The sequence below is a fragment of the Perca fluviatilis genome, chromosome 2 (assembly GCF_010015445.1).
Source record: "Perca fluviatilis chromosome 2, GENO_Pfluv_1.0, whole genome shotgun sequence".
NCBI lineage: Eukaryota > Metazoa > Chordata > Actinopteri > Perciformes > Percidae > Perca > Perca fluviatilis.
The window spans coordinates 47,026,703-47,045,196 of NC_053113.1; the positions used below are offsets into that span (position 1 = coordinate 47,026,703).

The following is an 18,494-nucleotide window of genomic DNA, read 5'->3' on the forward strand; positions in this document are numbered from 1 at the left end:
GAGCTTTCCTTAGTATGTGCCATTTCTGTGTCTGTAGCTATTTAGGAGGAGAAGGGGGGGGCAAGGTGGAGGGTGGGGGTGTGGCCTTGTGGCTATGATGTCTCTCTTTCTAATTGGCAGGCCAAATTCTCTGGGTGGGCAAAGCAGAGAAAGGGGAGGTAACCTTGCTCCTTATGACCTCATAAGGAGAAGATTCCTGATTGGCCCATCTGAGCTTTCATTTTCTCAAAGGCAGAGCAGGATACCCAGGGCTCGGTTTACACCTATCACCATTTCTAGCCACTGGGGGGCCATAGGCAGGCTGGGGGAACGCATATTAATGTTTAAAAAAACCTCAAAGTTTGAAAATCTCACTGCACGCAATTGGATAACACTACGACCAATCACAATAATACACGGGGTGATGTATCCAGAGCCCCATACGCTTAGCTACCAGCGGAGCTAACTGGAAGATTAAACTCTTAGCTACCAGCGGAGCTAACTGGAAGATTAAACTCTTAGCTACCAGCGGAGCTAACTGGAAGATTAAACTCTTAGCTACCAGCGGAGCTAACTGGAAGATTAAACTCTTAGCTACCAGCAGAGCTAACTGGTAGCTTAAACTCTTAGCTACCAGCGGAGCTAACTGGTAGCTTAAACTCTTAGCTACCAGCAGAGCTAACTGGTAGATTAAACTCTTAGCTACCAGCGGAGCTAACTGGTAGCTTAAACTCTTAGCTACCAGCGGAGCTAACTGGTAGATTAAACTCTTAGCTACCAGCAGAGCTAACTGGAAGATTAAACTCTTGCCGTATCCGGTCGGCAAAAAAGCAAAAAGGTCCCTCTTGCAAAGGTACGATTCGAGCGCCATCTTCTGTTCCTCTTCTAGATAAAAAGCCAAGTCTAACTCATTCATTGTAGCGGCCAAAGCCGTTTCAAACAACTGGTGTTCATCCGTAGCCATCTTGCAATGTTTACTAACAACTTGGAAGTCGCAGCGCTGTCGTCATCTGTTTAGCTTGCCTCTGGCCCGCCTATATCAGATACACCGATGTGATTGGTGCAGCTCGGCTACAAGGGCATAGTTAATGAGCATCGTTACTGAATGCCAGAGTGACTCGCTGAGCAAATTCAAATTCTGCTCTCGTTAGAACTCTGGATTTCCAGGGTACTTGCATATTGCAACGAATCGGAAATGTAATCGAAACGGTAACATGGGCATCGGCCATCAGCACTTTGTCTACCTGACACATTGTCTACCTGATGGATCTGAGCAAAGTGTGATTTTTGGCTCAATTCATTATTGTTATTAATAATAGTAATATTATTATGTTTCACCCTTTAGTGTTGAGCAGGTAGGTTGGTGATGAAAGCTGAACCACAGAAAAAAATTGCGTAAAATCAAAACAATAAGCTAAACAAGGCTTTAAAAAAAGGATTAAAAGCTCCATAGAGCTGCAGAGTCATAATTATCTGTTATATGGTCCTATGAGACACTTATACAGTCATCTGATTCAATGGATTGGGATTAGATCAGAATGTAACCCTCTTTTTTTTTCTCTCCTTTCCAGGATCCTCGTTCTCAATCTCTCACATTTCCCCATGGTTCTCTGCCCCGTAACACTCGCATAGCAGTACCTCCAGATGTTTCCTCCCCTTACCCCCCTCAGCCCATCATCTCACGTATTTCCATTCCCCCAACTTCTGCTCAGTCCCGCCAGCGCAAGCCCATCCCTCTCTCCGTCATCATGCGTCTCCAAAACCCCCACTGGGGAGCCATGTCCAGAGTCCTGGGAGGAGAAGGGGGCATGGCCCCGTACCAACCGCCTGTACCCATCCCGAGGGAATTCTTCCACCAAACTGTTCCCCAGCCACCCGAGCTGAGACAGCCAGCCGTGTACACTGACGGTAAACCACATTTAATGAGGGATTTAATGAGGGATGTAACCATATGGTTACTCACGGATCATTTGATTTTTTTTAGATTTTTAAAACAAATCCCATAACTAAATAAATAGAAAAAAATCTCTTTAAATAAACAAACTTAGAACACGTAGTGACGTCTGAAGTCAAACAAGGGAAATCTAAAGTAGATCGCGCCCTGGGCCGTTTAAAAACTGCATCGCCATTCAGTTTTCTACCTCAGCCGGTTGTAATCTTAACACATTTATGTTGTTTTCTAACTGATTCACGATGCATCATTACATCCCTGATATTTAACATCTGCACACGTACTCTCTATGCTCACAGGATCTTTGTTCAACTAACGTTGTGATCAAAATGTGCTTTGGTATCCATCTTTGCAGTGCTGAAGTCAGGCGATATAGAGGCAGAGTTAGAGCGGCTGGTCAATGTTCATCCCATGCCTGTGATTTCGGAGAATCCCAGCATGCCAGAGGGCAGAAGTGAGGCTGCCCCCCCCGCCCCCCGGCCCCTCAGCCCCACCAGGCTGCAGCCGGTGGTGGGGCCTGAGGCCCAGAGCCAGGACATCCCAGACCTGGAGGAGCTGCTCCGCCTGCGGGCAGAGATCCCCCGGGCCCTGAAGAGACGGGGCTCCGTGGACCAGTCCCAGCCCCTGAAGAGGGCCTCCCTCTACCAGCCCAACCAGTACAAAAGTCTCATCAACAAGCTTTTTCGCAGGAAGCCAGGTAGCGAGAGCAGCAGCTCCTCAGACGGAGAGGACTTTGCTACGCCTCCTGCGCCTCTACCTACACCCACCATGCTCAATGATTTCAGAGTAAGGAATGGGCATAGAGCAACTAGACAAGCAGAAATGTGTCAAACTGTCAAAAGAATTGCTTTTAAATCGGTTGAAAACGTGATTGAGCCACATAACGAATTAATAATTAATTATGATGCATTTAACGCACTGTAAAGGTGAATTCTTTATGTTACCACTGTACATTCAGGGTTTTTTCCTGGCTCAGGATGGGCCTTTTGGTTGGGGGGGTGGGGTGGGGGGTGGTACTACGCACGGCAATAAGCATGATCGGGCCGTGTACAGTAAAGGCCAAGAGTCTGTGTTACCTTATTTGACAGGAATCTATATGCATTTAGCTGTTATTTCTGACAATTTGATAAACAAAAAATATGTATTATGCGAGAGTAAATGAAACCCCAATTAACAAAACTGGTTAATAATAATAATAATAATAATAATAATAATAATTAATATTTAAAGTGGCTATATGTAAATCTTAGTTTGTGTTGATTCTAGCGTGTAGTGCTTTTACCACAGCTGCTGTCGTAAAGCTCTTTTCTTTACGGTGCTGTTTTACCCACTGTAGACTGCTGAGTTAGCGTCACCGCGAGGTCATATAACCTTAGTTGCAATGAATGTTTTGCTCGGACAGAAAATCATTCATTTACAATAAGAGAACAAGTTACAGATGCATCGTTGCATTTCAAGTGTTGCATAAGGTAACTTAGCCTGGGTGTATCATGAGCTAAACCGGGTATCGTTATCACTCTCACTGTGTCATGAGCCAAAGCATTAAGAGTTTGTTGTAGCAACAAACGTAGCAATAACTTAGATTCATATAGCGCATTTCATGAAACCCAGTGACGCTTTACTCATGTACAGGGGGACAAGGGGACAGAATATAGTAGGCCAACACAAACACAGACTAAAAGGAATAAAACGTCTGCGCTAAATGGAAGGGGGATGTGATCAAATGTCGGCTACTGACTACAACCATATCGTGCATTGTAAAGTTATTTTATGAATAAAATAGACATATTGCATACATGAGGGCCAATTTGGGGTCTTTTTTTAATCATTTACAAACCCGTACTTGTCTCCAGCCTGACCGTCGTCTTTCACTTTCCCTTTTAGCTTTTAGTTGTTCTTCGTTTGACTTCCTTCTTTTCCGTGATGGTCCTGCCCGACTATCAGCCAAAACTACAGCAGATAACATTAAAATAACATTAAAATACAATTAGGCCTATATATAGATATCTCATGCTACCTTTTACCTGTCTGCACAGGCTTTTCCGGTGTTAGACCGAAATCTGTGAGCGTCGTCTACCTGCCGCAAATCATTTTCGGACCCTGGCAGAGGCCTTAATAAAAACTATATAAAAAGAGCGTTCTTTTCACTGTTGGTCTTGTTTGGTCATTTAAGACCCTTGTATGAAAAATGACAGAGCTTCAGAAACATTAAACAGTTACATATAGTCACTTTAAATCACCAGAAGTGACCGATACAGCCTGACTCTGAAGATAAAACTGGGATTAATAAATTCAATTCAATTTTATTTATAGTATCAAATCATAACAAGAGTTATCTCAAGATACTAGAGTAGGTCTAGACCCCACACTATAATTTACCACGACCCAACAATTCCAGTAATTCCCTCTCATATTAGCTCTCATATTCAAGTTATTGTTCTGCTTGTTTAACAGTTGTTTGGTAAATTGCTCTTAAACACATTTAGAGAGGATTTGAATTGCTATTTTTATTCTCAATTCTTCTCATTTTGGTGCTGGTGATTTTCCTTTTGGGCTGGCTAAAACCTCTTTGGGGGGGTGCCAAAAATCCCTCTATGCAGGGAAAACCCTGACATTATCTGGCAACAATTATTATAAAACGGCTAATTTTAGATTTAGTTTTTGTTTTGATCTCTCTAGTCAAGTGTTTTTTCTTTATTCAAGCTGGCATCCTGTTTGTCCCTCCAGAACTACCATTCCATCCTGCGGCGGTCCAAGCGGGAGCAGAAATCTTCAGGGAGGCGAGCGCGACTCAGCCCGCTGGTCCTGCTGCTGGACGGAGCGCTGGTCGGAGAACTGGAGATAGTGCAGCGGGCCGTGCAAGAGGTGTGTGTGTACTAACACTCTGATGTGATCTACAGTATATGATTTTTTCGACTAATGGATTAGTTGATTTAATCGCCAGATATGACAGCTTTGAGCGGTCGTTAAGACTAGAAAAATCTGTAAGTTGAGTTTCTCCACAAAAAATTATGCAAAAGCAGCACTTTAAATCCTGTTTCCCGGAGATGTGCTCATAAGTTTCTTGGAAATAAATCATTCAGTGTAGAAATTGAAGTAGATTTACAAGAGGCAATTTCTCACGTTGATCACACGAGTGCGTGTGTCGTTTATTTTTAAGCCAGACAACAACTCTACAAGGAAAAAGGCGCTGACCAGCAACAAAACCCCGTAGGGTCTAACGTCATCACGCATTCAGAACATTTAAAGGGGCCGCGGTCCCTGAACAGTCATAATTACATGAAGTGACTAAGGACAGTAAATGACATGTATATGTATTACGTTTATCACTGCATGTAGAACCATATTAAGAACAAGGTGCTGCGTTAATAATCAACAGTGTGTAGAACCACACTTAACAAATAAGGTGAATTATGTATGTCACATTCACTACACACGTCCCCCCAGAATTCACCATATCAGAAGATAACCAGACAGTCAACGGGGAGGTGGCCGTATTAACCGACCACAACGGGTGTGCTGCACCGGAGGTCGGGGAGGCCCCACTGAGGCCGGCTTCCCGTCCTGACACGGGTGCGGGGCATGTAGTGTGGGAGGCCTGGGAGAGGGGGAAACAGGAGGTGGGGACAGGGCCGGAGGCCGTCCGCGTCGTGGGGGCTGAGCCAGGTCGATTGGCCTGGCCACGTCCAAGTGAGCTGGTTTGAGGCGGTCAATGGAGAGTCGCTCCGGTTTACCGCCCCTGTCCACCACAAAATGTTTGTCCCCTGACTCCAAAACCCGGAATGGGCCCTCGTACGGCGGGCGTAGCGGTCCCCTGTGGGCATCTTGGCGAATGAAAACATAGTCGGCCGTCTGAAGCCCGGCGGGGACGTGTGACTGAGGGAGGCCGTGACAGGAAGTGGGGACAGGTGCGAAAAGCCTGGCCTTGTCCAGTAGAGTAGTCCGCTGGAGTGTAGCAGACCAAGGAACCGTGGTGCTAGGGACAAAATCCCCTGGAACTCGCAGCGGCTGTCCATAAACAAGCTCCGCGGAAGAGGATTGAAGGTCCTCCTTTGGCGCAGTCCTGATGCCCAGCATCACCCATGGGAGCTTGTCGACCCAGTTGCTGTCCTTAAGGCTGGCCCGCAGGGCAGCCTTCATCGACCTGTGAAAACGTTCACAGAGCCCATTAGCCTGCGGGTGATATGCGGTCGTGCGGTGGAGGTTCACTCCGAGGCGTTCCACAGCTCAGACGTGAACTGCGCGCCACGGTCAGAGGATATGTCCGAAGGAGTGCCGAAACGGGCAACCCAGGTGCTGATAAATGCCCGTGTCATGTCGACAGACGCCACTGATGTCAGTGGCACAGCCTCAGGCCAGCGGGTGGACCTGTCAACCATGGTTAACAGGTATGTGAACCCATGGGAGGAGGGCAGGGGACCGACCAGATCCACATTGACATGGTCAAAACGTCTCTCCGGGAACCGGGAAAAACTCCAACGGGGCTTTAGTGTGGCGGTGTACTTTGGCCCGTTGGCACTCAACACAGGTGTTAGCCCAGTCCCTAACATCCTTCTTGAGGCCGTGCCAAACAAACTTTTCTGCAACCAGTCTCTGTGAGGCTTTCGTCTCCATCCCGTGGGAACGAGTGGCCGAGGACTGCCTGTGGAGACGTCACACAGGAGTGTGGCGCCGGCATCGCCAAAAACCACGTCCTCGACCTGCAGCCCCGTAGTCGAGGTCCTCAGGCGTTGCACGTCCGGGTCCGTAGTTTGATCCGTTGCTATGCGGGTGTAATCCAAACCAAGATGGACTGCTCCTGCCACAGCCCGCGACAGGCAGTCCGCCACGTGGTTGTCCTTACCGCAACGTCGTGCAAGTCCGTAGTGAACTCTGAAATGTAGGACAGATGACGTTGCGGTCGGGCGGACCATGGCTCAGCCACCTTTGCCATAGCAAAAGTCAGCGGTTTGTGGTCCGACAAAACGCAGTAGTGTAACTTCTCAACAAAATGAAATTCTCCGAAAGAAAATTTTTTTTTGCCCAGCAAAAAACCCATCCAGCAGCTCCCGGTCGAAAGTGCTGTACTTCCGCTCACTGGGGCGCAACTGACGGCTGAAGAAAGCCAGTGGCTGCCAGGCCCCGTCCACCCACTGCTCGTAGACAGCACCAACAGCGTAGTCTGAGGCGTCTGAGGTGATGGCGATGGAGGCCGTAGGAGAAGGATGCGCCAGCATGGTGGCGTTCGCCAGGGCTGCCTTAGTAGCAGCAAAAGCCTTGTCCCTGCTCTCAGTCCAGTCCACAGCATGTTTGGGTTTACCTTTCAAGGCCTCGTGCAAGGGCTGCATGAGCTGAGCGGCTCGAGGGATGAAGCGGTGGTAAAAATTCACCATGCCGAGGAACTCTTGCAGGGATTTGACAGTAAGCGGGCATGGGAAATGTGTGACCGCCTCCACCTTTGATGGGAGAGGGACTGCACCGTCCTTAGTGACTCTGTGTCCCAGGAAGTCAATGGTGGAGAGACCAAACTGGCACTTGGCAGGGTTGACAATCAGCCCATGTTGGCTAAGCCGCTCAAACAGGGTGCGGGGGTGTGCCAGGTGCTGAGACGTGGACGTCCTCGCTACCAGGATGTCATCCAAGTACACAAAAAGAAAAGGCAGGTCCCGCAAAACAGAGTCCATGAGGCGTTGAAAAGACTGAGCTGCGTTTTTAAGGCCGAACGGCATGCGCAGGAACTCAAAAAGACCAAACGGCGTGATCACTGCCGTTTTGGGAATGTCCAGTGAGTGTACAGGCACCTGATGATATCCCCGGACGAGGTCCACTTTGGAAAAAATCACCTTACCAGCCAGATGCGCTGAAAAATCCTGTATGTTCGGGACTGGGTAGCGGTCAGGTGTCATTGCCTCATTAAGCCGCCGGTAGTCCCCACAGGGGCGCCAGCCGCCACCAGGTTTGGGGACGAGGTGGAGGGGCGACGCCCATGGGCTGTTGGATCGGCGGATTATGCCCAGGTGTTCCATATTCGCGAACTCAGCCTTTGCCACGGCAAGCTTGGTCGGGTCGAGGCGCCGAGCACGGGCGTAGACAGGCGGACCAGTAGTGGTGAGATGGTGCTTCACACCATGCTTCACAGCAGATGCAGAGAAAGTGGGCTGAGTGAGGGCTGGGAAACCGGCAAGCAGACGGTCGAAGACGTCTGAGGCTGAGAGCATGCTAGACAGTCTTATGGAGTCAGCCTCGCTGAGCGTGCACGTATAAGAACAGAACGTGACGGGGTCGATCAAACGGCGGTTCTTTACATCCACTAACAGCCCATGTGCACACAAAAAATCGGAGCCGAGGAGGGGAATGGCAACTTTCGCTGTAACAAAGTCCCAGCCAAACCGCTGTCCTTCGAAACACAATTCAACGTACCTCGTCCCGTATGTGCGGATGGGGCTACCATTAGCAGCTTCCATAGGGGGGCCGTGGCTGCCGGTCAACATGTCCAAACGGGGAAGCGGTAGGACGGCTCTTCTGTGCCCCGTCGCACAGCGCGAAAACGCCGTCCGGAGATGCTGTCACGGATGAAAAGCAGCCTGCCAACGCGGCCGACGCTCATGGCCACTACTGAGCGCCGGCCCGGGCGTTTCCCGACCCGCCGAAACTGCATGGCGAACGGCATTTGTTAGCCTTGGTTCCAAACTTTGCATGGTAAAAACACAAGCCTGAAGACAGTTGGGGGGCAGAAGACTGCTGCCGACGAGACGTTGTTGCAGCAACAAGGGTGGAGTCGTCTGGCGTCAGAGGAGCGATGTGCGCGGGAAAAAGCGCGGCCACACAACTTCCCTGACTCGCCAGGAAAAATGTATCAGCCTCTTCAGCCAGTCTCCGACAGTCAGTGATTGTGGTGTTGGCTAGTGCAGCTCTCACTTGGGATGGCAGCTGACGCAGGAATAGCTGGATGAACAGAAAATCTGGTCTGTGCTCACCCAAGAGATCCAGCATACGGTCCATGAGCTCAGACGGTTTGCTGTCACCCAGTCCTTGAAGGGAGAAAAGCCTGCTGGCTCTCTCAGCGTCCGACAGTTCAAACGTTTTCAACAGGTGGGCTTTGAGCGTCACATACTTCTCAGTTGCCGGTGGAGTTTTTAGAAGGCTCACCACTCTAGATGCCGTTGAATTTCCGAGAGCCGACACAACGTAGTAGTACTTTGTTGTGTCCGCAGTGATCTCACGCAGAGCAAACTGCGCTTCAGTCTGGGCGAACCATGCCGATGCCGACGATTCCCAGAATTCGGGGAGTTTCAGGGTAACAGCGTTAGTGGTCATGATCGTTTCGTGTCTCTGGATCCGTCCAGCAGACTAATGTCGGGGTCACCAGTGTGGAAATTGAAGTAGATTTACAAGAGGCAATTTCTCACGTTGATCACACGAGTGCGTGTGTCGTTTATTTTTAAGCCAGACAACAACTCTACAAGGAAAAAGGCGCTGACCAGCAACAAAACCCCGTAGGGTCTAACGTCATCACGCATTCAGAACATTTAAAGGGCGCGGTCCCTGAACAGTCATAATTACATGAAGTGACTAAGGACAGTAAATGACATGTATATGTATTACGTTTATCACTGCATGTAGAACCATATTAAGAACAAGGTGCTGCGTTAATAATCAACAGTGTGTAGAACCACACTTAACAAATAAGGTGAATTATGTATGTCACATTCACTACATCAGCATGAATAAGCAAAGATGACTAATCGATGAAAATCTTAGTCAACTAAGACCAAAACAACTCATTAGTCGACTAATCGAGTTGCAGTGACAGTATATATATATATATATATATATATATATATCACTGCAACTACTTTGTACTACTGCAGCTAAACTACTGCTACTCTACTACTAATAGTAATCATACCTAAAATACTCAACACATTCCACCAATCATTTTTATTTTAGAAGAAATGAAGCTTTGATTCGGTAAGGGAAGCAACATCATAAAATATATAAACAACAAGGGTGAAATTGATTCAAAGAAATCTGCCCAAAACAAAACCAATATGTAAAGATGAGTTATATAAAATCTGTTGAGGATAAAGATTTATTAAAAGATAAAGATGAATTAACTCATTGAATAAAGGTAATAATGCATGTTTCATTTGTCCTTTTGGTTACATTATTTCCCAGATTTAACCCCTTTCTTATAATAACAGTTTTGTAATAAATGTTTGGGAAATTGTTATGAGCCTGTAGGGGAAGTATGAGACTCCCACTTCCATTTCAGGCTTCTGGGTTAACAGCAAAACAATAAAGAAAAGGAAGTAAGTGCAACAACCTTATCTTACCTTACCTACCCAAAATAAGAGAAACCAAAAGATAATTCACCAACCGAATAAAAAATAAAACTGGACAATAAAAAAGGGTTAAATCAAAATGCTACCCACCTCTACCGAAAACTGGGCTGGTATATGAATGAACATTTTCACAAAGGCATTTCCTGCTGGGAGTAAAGAGTCCGTGGGAACTGGGAGAAGCTGGCCTTTTAAACCACAGGCTGGGAAGCTGGGACCAATCACCTCCCTGGAGCATCCTACTGTACACACTAGGGGCAATTGTTCTCCTCAATATTTTCTGTCTCTACGGTACCGCCAACGACAACTGCATCACATCCGTTTCTAGCAAAACGGAGCGAAAGCAGAACATGTTCTTTACAAATTAAATAAATGTCACACTGACTGACTGACATGTGATGTTTTATTTATTTATTTGTTTATTTAACAGGGACCGTACAAGCAAACATAGTTACAATACAAAGCCCGTAACTGATGCGCAGCATATAGAGTTTATAGCTAGTGCTAATTCTCAACTCTTGTCCCTGGTTGGGCATTTCTAAGAACATTATAAAACAGATACATACATAAGAAAAAATAAAAAGGAAAAATCATAGGCATTTCTTCATACACACACACCTTCACTTACTACACAACTAAACAAAATAATACTAATAATAGTTAAAAATGGTTACAGTTTTGATTTGCCTTTAGCCACAACTTAATGCTGGTAAAGTAAATGCAAGTACATTTTTTGAAGTCAGATATGACCTTAATGTCAGCTGGTAACTGAAAAGGCAGTCTGTGCGAAGCTTGTCCTACAGTATGGTATTGTACAGTTATGATTTGTACTGCTTCTAGTAACTCTTTGGCTGCTCTGTATTTGAATAAATCTACTAAGTGGCTCAGGTGCTAAATTATTAATACACTTGAAAATTAATTTAAGAAAACATAAATTACTAAAGCTTTCAAAGCTTAATATATTATATTTTTCAAGGATGTAACAGTGATGGTAGCGGATGGGCTTTTTATCCATAATTTTTATTGCTCGATTGTAAAGTGAACCAATACATTTTATTTCAGACGGAGCTGCTTGCGCCCAAACTGTCATGCAGTATGAAATATGTGAAAAGACCATAGCATGCATGTACAGCAGGGCTGCCTGGTTTGGTATATAGTTTCTAATTAATTTAAAACAGTTAAGATTGCTTTGTATTGTTTTAGAGATTTTCTTTATATGTTTAGCAAATTTAAGTTGAGGATCTATGACCAATCCAAGATATTTAAATTCTGTTACAGATTGAATTTTTTCATTTTGTAAGTTAATCTTAAATCTTTCATTTAAATCCAGTTTCTTAATAGAAAAACACATGGAAACTGTTTTTGTAAAATTTAGCACCAACTGATTATGATTGAGCCACTGTCCGACATGTGCATTCTCAGTATGAACTAATACCCCTTTTCCACCAAAATTTGAATGTATATGCAAGTTTTTTAAACACCGGTAAACAAAAAATTAGCACCATCTACCAGCCAAATGCTGGTAAAATATATAGAAGTAGCTGGTAGATTTGCTATACCCGCCAGCCAAACAAACAATGGTAATCTATTGAGTGGCTGGTCATAGTTAAACATCGCTAGCCGTTTAACTGTTGGACGAAAAACTTAATTTTGAACCCTGCCGGTAAACCTGCTAAAAATAACCGATTCCCCATTGCCAGTAGAGTATACCTGTCTGTTTTTTTTCCTGGTGTATGACGTTCCACGTCGAGAACGCACTTGAAAACAGGTATTGTTAACTTCTCTTGCTGCAGCTCTCCGATACAGTGCACAAAACTGCAAACTCTGCTGAGACAGTAAAAGTCTAGTGCCAAAGCTGGTGCTCCAGTTATGGATTCAGACTTTAGGAATCACTGAAAAATATAATATATAACATATTTACCTTTCATTCTCTCTGGAAAGGTCTGCTGAGCCTGCTTTCCTTTATTCAACACATTCCTGCTGCTGCTTCTTCCAGCAGAAATGCATTGATCTGGAATTTACTAATGCATGTACAACAGCTTCCATTTTAGGGTGTTAAGAGCTGGCTCAAGGTGATCCTAGCATTAGTTTGGGAAGAAGGATAAAGTGGATAAGCCAGTTACAATAGACCTAAAGAATCATATTCATTTAACATCACACTTTCTTGATTATGTAACAGTGTAAGAATATCTGAGAACAGAAATTCTTGTAACATAATTAATGATGAATCCACTCTGTGTAACATTACTTTCTATATAACTCCTTCCTCTGAGTGTTGCGCTCTTAGTGTTGCAAAACTGGACTCGCATCACATATCTCCACATCACATCTCTATGTCAATATTCTTGAAAAATGATGTACGATAATTACTTGGTGCAATAATGTATCAGTTACATGTGCAATATGTTATTTATTCACTGCTGCTACTTATAGTATATTCACACTGTACTTTATGTTCACACTGCACTACAATAGCATCGGTACAATCCTTTGTTTTAGCAACATTATCTTTTTTAACCTAATCTCACTTTACTTCTACTTAACGTTTGTATTTCTTGTACTGTAGCTATGTAACTTTATGTTTGGTCGATATCCATGACGTTCCACTTCCGGGATTGCCCCCGTGAAATTCCACCGTATGTCCCTCATTTTTGGCCAGATGTCCGTTACCTTCCTCTTTCTTTATGTTGGCGTTCTAAACAGCGGTGGATTTGTGAGGACTATGGTTAACTGCTCCTCAGATCTCTGCAGGGTAAATCCAGACAGCTAGCTAGACTATCTGTCCAATCTGAGTTTTCTGTTTCATGACTAAAACAACTTTTGAACGTACACATGTTCCACCAAAACAAGTTCCTTCCCGAGGCTATTTTGCAGAAGCACCGTGGCTCTGTGCGGCACTTGGTGCCGCCCAAGACGATTGTGATTGGTTTAAAGAAATGCCAATAAACCAGAGCACGTTTTTCTCCCATGACGCTGTGAGGACTAGCCAGACCCTTCTCCGCGGCGCTGTGGAGGAAGGTCTGGCAATGCGAGACTATTTTGTTACTTTATACACTTATTGACTTCCTTCTATTCTTACTCTTATTTTTACCTTGAAGTTGACTGTGAGCAACTGCAACTAAACAATACCCCTGAGGGGATGAATAAAGTATTTGTTTTGATTCTGATTCATAGATGAACGACCCCAGCCAACCCAATGATGAAGGCATCACTGCCCTACACAATGCCATCTGCGGCGGCCATTACAATGTGGTGGACTTCCTGGTTCGCATTGGAGCCAATGTCAGCGCACCAGACAGCCACGGCTGGTAAATATCTGCTTCTACAATATTTATGCCCTACCCTTCCAGTTAAAACCATCTCTCTCCAAATATGGTGATTTGGGTTTTGAATGTTTGTGATCAGCTGAAAGATGAAGTGTTGAGAAAAATCTCCTCCTTCTTAAGCTAAATAAAGTCTTTAAAAATAACCTCGGATCAGCTAGAAAATGCAATGTCACAAAGCTGAAAACAGGGCTGTGTTTCTGAAAAAGATTTCAAACTTTTTACAGATAACACGGTTCTCACAGGACAGCGACGCTACACACGATGCTCTTATAGAATATGATGCATTGCCGTAGATTAAACTAGCCAACAGAATATAAACAAGTTCAGATTAAAACAACCTTAAAGATGGGCGCCCGGGTAGCTCAGTTGGTAGGGCGCTCGCCCAAGTGTAGAGGTTTATTCCTCGATGCAGAGGCCCAGGGTTTGAAACCAACCTGTGGCAATTTTCCGCATGTTTTCCCCCTCTCTCTCCCCTTTCATATCTAAGCTGTGCTGATGATTAAAGTTGCAGTAGGTAAGACTTATAAAACTAACTATCTGTCATATTTGCTGAAACTGACCCTATGTTCCAGTAGAACTACATGAAGCAGGTAATAAAAAAAATAAAAAAAATCTGGCTCCTCTGGCACCACCTACAGCCTGTAGTGTGATTTCCAAAATTCCTCTCCCTGTTCAGATGCACCAATCAGGGCCAGTGGGGGTGTCTAACTTCGTGTCAATCACTGCTCATGCACACGCATTCATTCTCCCTTGTGGGGGGAGGGGCTTAGGAGACCATTTTGGGCTTTAGCGGAAAGGGGGAAGGGACTGAGAAACTGTCAATGTTCAAATTTTTTGGCTAAGTCCTGGATCTTCGCAATCCTACCTACGGCACCTTTAAAGGCGGAAATGCCCCGAAAAAAGAAATTAATAATAAATAAAAAACTTAAAGAGGCTGTACTGGAAATACTGAAAAAAACAGTGACTAGAATTGCCTCCCAGTACCTACGTCTTTTCGCGGCCACGTGCACTCACATGCAAACGCGGCTGGGCCAGCGTTCGAAACAAAGAACAGAGAAACCCAGAGTACAACACAGGATTCAAGATTCAAGATTAACTTTATTGTCCCACATCGTGGGAAATTTGTCTTGGGCACTTAACCCATGCTGCAGCCATAGTAAAAACAAATACACACAGACAGCATGTACAAACAACAGATACTGTACAATACCATACAATAGACTATGTTATGCTATGTTAAACATTACTCAAAATAAATAAATTAAATAAATTAAAAAAGAGAGATCACAAGTACAACAATTACAAATATCAATCGTCATGCAGGCCTGTTCTGCCTTTTACTTGCGGCTATTTAGGAGCTTAAAGGTCCCATGGCATGAAAATGTCACTTTATGAGGTTTTTTAACATTAATATGAGTTCCCCCAGCCTGCCTATGGTCCCCCAGTGGCTAGAAATGGTGATAGGTGTAAACCGAGCCCTGGGTATCCTGCTCTGCTTTTGAGAAAATGAAAGCTCAGATGGGCCAATCTGGAATCTTCTCCTTATGAAGTCATAAGGAGCAAGGTTACCTCCCCTTTCTCTGCTTTGCCCACCCAGAGAATTTGGCCCACCCATGCAGGGGCGTAGCATCAGACCCTGGCCCCCATGTTCCTCAACACCGCGACCCCCCAAAAAAACACATGTACACATGAATCTGTAGGCCTAGCTGTTTATAGGGTAATAACTATTAACTGTAATGCTTAGAGTAGCCTGATAACACACATTTTAAACCTCCTTTGTCAACATTCTCTAGCCTACTTTACTGTGGTTACTACTACATTTGGTTTGTTTTCTCTGGACCTTTACTTGCCAGCCTGCGTACTATGGTGTCTCTCTGGTCATCTGTTAATTTATCTGGCCATAGTCCTGGATCCTCTGGCAAAAACTGGTCTGCACTGCTCTGCCTACTTTCCAGTTCCTCAGCTCTCATTTCCACACTGTGCTCAGAGCTCCCTGCTGTCTTCACTCCCATCATCGTCAATCAGATGTTCTCTGTCCTCTTTCTCTATGAAGGATACATCTGATATTAACCTCTTATCCTAATTGTAACCTAATGTAATAAAACACACTAAGATGTTAGTGTTACTTAACACCTTTCAGTCAAAATGGCTAAACATGGTTTGCTTTAATTTTGATATAAGCTTCCCTTGTTTCATATCCAAAAAGGAGGCTGAGGGGTCTGTTGCTCCCTGCTGAAAGAGACTGCTGAAGCACCTCTAAAAATCATCTCAGCACCCCTGAAAAATAAAGTCTTTATCGTTGTGATTTTCTGAAATCGTTTAGTGCTTAAACGTTACTACTTTTGCAAACCTGATTTTAGCGATGGAATAGGATAAGTGACGACAGGCTCAGTTCAGTTGTAGCCAAAGTAAACCGCCTATCTGCAATTCCCTGAATGACGGCCTCAGCCTACTGTTCAGTCTGCACAGATAACTTTGGGGAATTCGGTCGTCAGAGTATGGCTACTTTCAACCACTGAAAAGGTATGGAGTGAAAATTAAATCTAATCGAATGAACACGTTAAGTAGGCTACAGGTGTAGAATTTGTGGTCCCTGATCACAATGATGGCAATTATATCTGAATTAGCCTAGCTTATTCACCATGGAGTCCAATTTTGTTGTACAACGTTAGACAAAATTGCTAACGGTAGGCAAATGTAGCTTAGGAGTAGTCTACAATGAGTTTTTAAAGTGTGCTATTAATAGCCTGCCGTAACGGCTTGAGCACCGCTAAAAATAGCATATAGCGCCGCCTATGCTGCCGTTACCTCCCTACCAGACACTTTCTTATTTTTAACTGTCAATGCCAATGAAAAATAAATAATTGGACCTGACAGATCATCAGACTCATTCATATCAGAACTGAAACACTGGAACAACAAACCCTGACCCACAGTCTGTTTCCCCATGGATGGATATACGTTTCTTTTTTTAAAGAAAACAGCCAGGTTCAGGTGAGAAAGTATAAGATAAGCCTTTAACATTAGCCCACTGCACTGAACAGCAACCCCATATTCACATATGTTATAAATAGGTGAATTTATAACCTTTGGTAGCCTACACGATGCATTCTCTGTTGATTAGTCGATTACATTTGCCTTCTGGTTGACAGCACAAAGGAGTGAGGAGAATAGAGAGGGAGAAGGGCAGAGCAAGCAAGATGAACAAAGTGAGAAAATGGCTAGGTAGCCTATAAGATATATATATATATATATATATATATATATATATATAGTAGGACTACTTTTTTGTTTTCTCTTTTATTTTAAGATTATTTTCTAGTTGATTACAAAATGTTTTGTATGTGATTGTCAGTGATATGACGGAGGGAGGGGGATAGAGGGAGAGAGGAGGATGGAGAGAGAGAGAGAGAGAAGGATGGAGAGAGAGAGTGGACAAAGAGAGGGACCAGGAAGAACCAGTTGAGAAAGTGGACATATATTGTATGGGCAAAACACTTAAAATATTCCATTCGCATTATATTTCCATATCCATTTCATGGAGGACTAGGCTCTTAAGAAAAAGAGATGTTGGATTTTCCCCATCTGGTTAAGAGGCATTATTAGATTAGATTATTGATACTATAAATAAAATTGAATAAAATTGAATTATTCATCATTTAGCTGTATAATCCTTTCCGTTTCTATCAATGATGTAAATGAAAAAGTTGAAAATTAACAGCAGAAAAATACATGAATAATCCTGTCTAAAAATATTTTAAGGCTTATTTAACCAGTTCAAGGTATGTGCAGGGGCGTAGCTCAACCTTCTGGGCCCTGTAGAAAGGCATTTTCTATGGGCCCCTCCCTACATCCACAGTTATTCATTCTAGCATCTTTTTGGGCCCTGGGTACTCAGTCCCCTTTTTCCCCCCAGTCCGACGCCCCTGGGTATGTGTGCTGCAATAATCATGCTTTGTAGTTGCCATCTTTTTTTCACAGCAGATGCCTTGAATCTGTTGATAGTTTGTCATAATTGCATGTCTGAATCTGTCTATTTCTTTCCCCAAAACTCACCAGAAGTCATGATTTAAGGGTTTAAAAAAAAAAAATTTTACGGGGGCATGCCCCCGGACCTCCCTAGCTTAACTGCTATCAACTTTTCATTAGGGGCTGAGCCCCCCCAAAGGTCAGATCCTAGAATCGCCCCTGATATAAAAGCATCCAAAAGGCACCATGTCATGGGACCTTTAATAGACACTGGGATAAATGAGGTTTTGAAACGATTAAGTCTGCAGCGAGGAACTCTAAACGTCCTACCGGATGGCAGCAGCTTATATTCTGCGAACAGAACGTGAGACGTGTCGCTAACAATTCTATTTGCTTGTCGCAAAGAAGCCTGTTCATAAATACTTCGCATGGATAAGTGCTCTTTAACACCAATGATCTTCCAGGCTGTATGAATCAATCATAAGTTTTCAACTGCACAGGGAGGTTGCCAAACCAAGCTGTAATACCGAACCTGACCAGACTCTCCAGGACTGCTTGCTAAAATATCATCCTAAATTTTTTTTCGACGCCATGAATTCGCAAACGACGTAAGAAACGCAACCGTTGCTGCGGTCTGCAACAGAGACTGTCGACATGTGTGTGCTCCAGGTTAGTGACTCGTCAATATAAACACCAAGATATTTGTATGAGTGGGCCTGAGTGATGGTTTGGTTGTGGATGACCACAGACCAGTGGTCACCGACTCCCCGAGGGTCAAACACCATCTCTTCGGTCTTGGAAACGTTTAGAACAAGATGGTTGTCATCGCACCAATTCACAAACTTTTGGATTTCCATAAAATAATCAGACGGGTCACAGTTCTTTTTCAGCAGAGATAAAATTGGAGCCTGGATGCCAGCCGAACTGAGGTCGGGAAGTTCGGTCTGG

At 44.3% G+C, this 18,494-nt stretch overlaps 1 protein-coding gene across 3 annotated transcripts in view; it reads left to right on the forward strand.

The window, feature by feature from the left end:
- Positions 1-18,494, forward strand: part of ppp1r13l (protein phosphatase 1, regulatory subunit 13 like) — a 52,494-nt gene that overhangs the window by 24,450 nt on the left and 9,550 nt on the right. For all 3 annotated transcript variants that reach the window (XR_005636766.1, XM_039780638.1, XM_039780646.1), the window contains exons 7-10: positions 1,551-1,887; positions 2,286-2,716; positions 4,658-4,795; positions 13,426-13,559. Coding sequence is in view for 2 of the 3 variants with exons in the window: in XM_039780638.1 (XP_039636572.1) it covers positions 1,551-1,887; positions 2,286-2,716; positions 4,658-4,795; positions 13,426-13,559 (1,040 nt within the window). In the remaining variant the exon portion in view is untranslated. The remainder of the gene's footprint in view (positions 1-1,550; positions 1,888-2,285; positions 2,717-4,657; positions 4,796-13,425; positions 13,560-18,494) is intronic.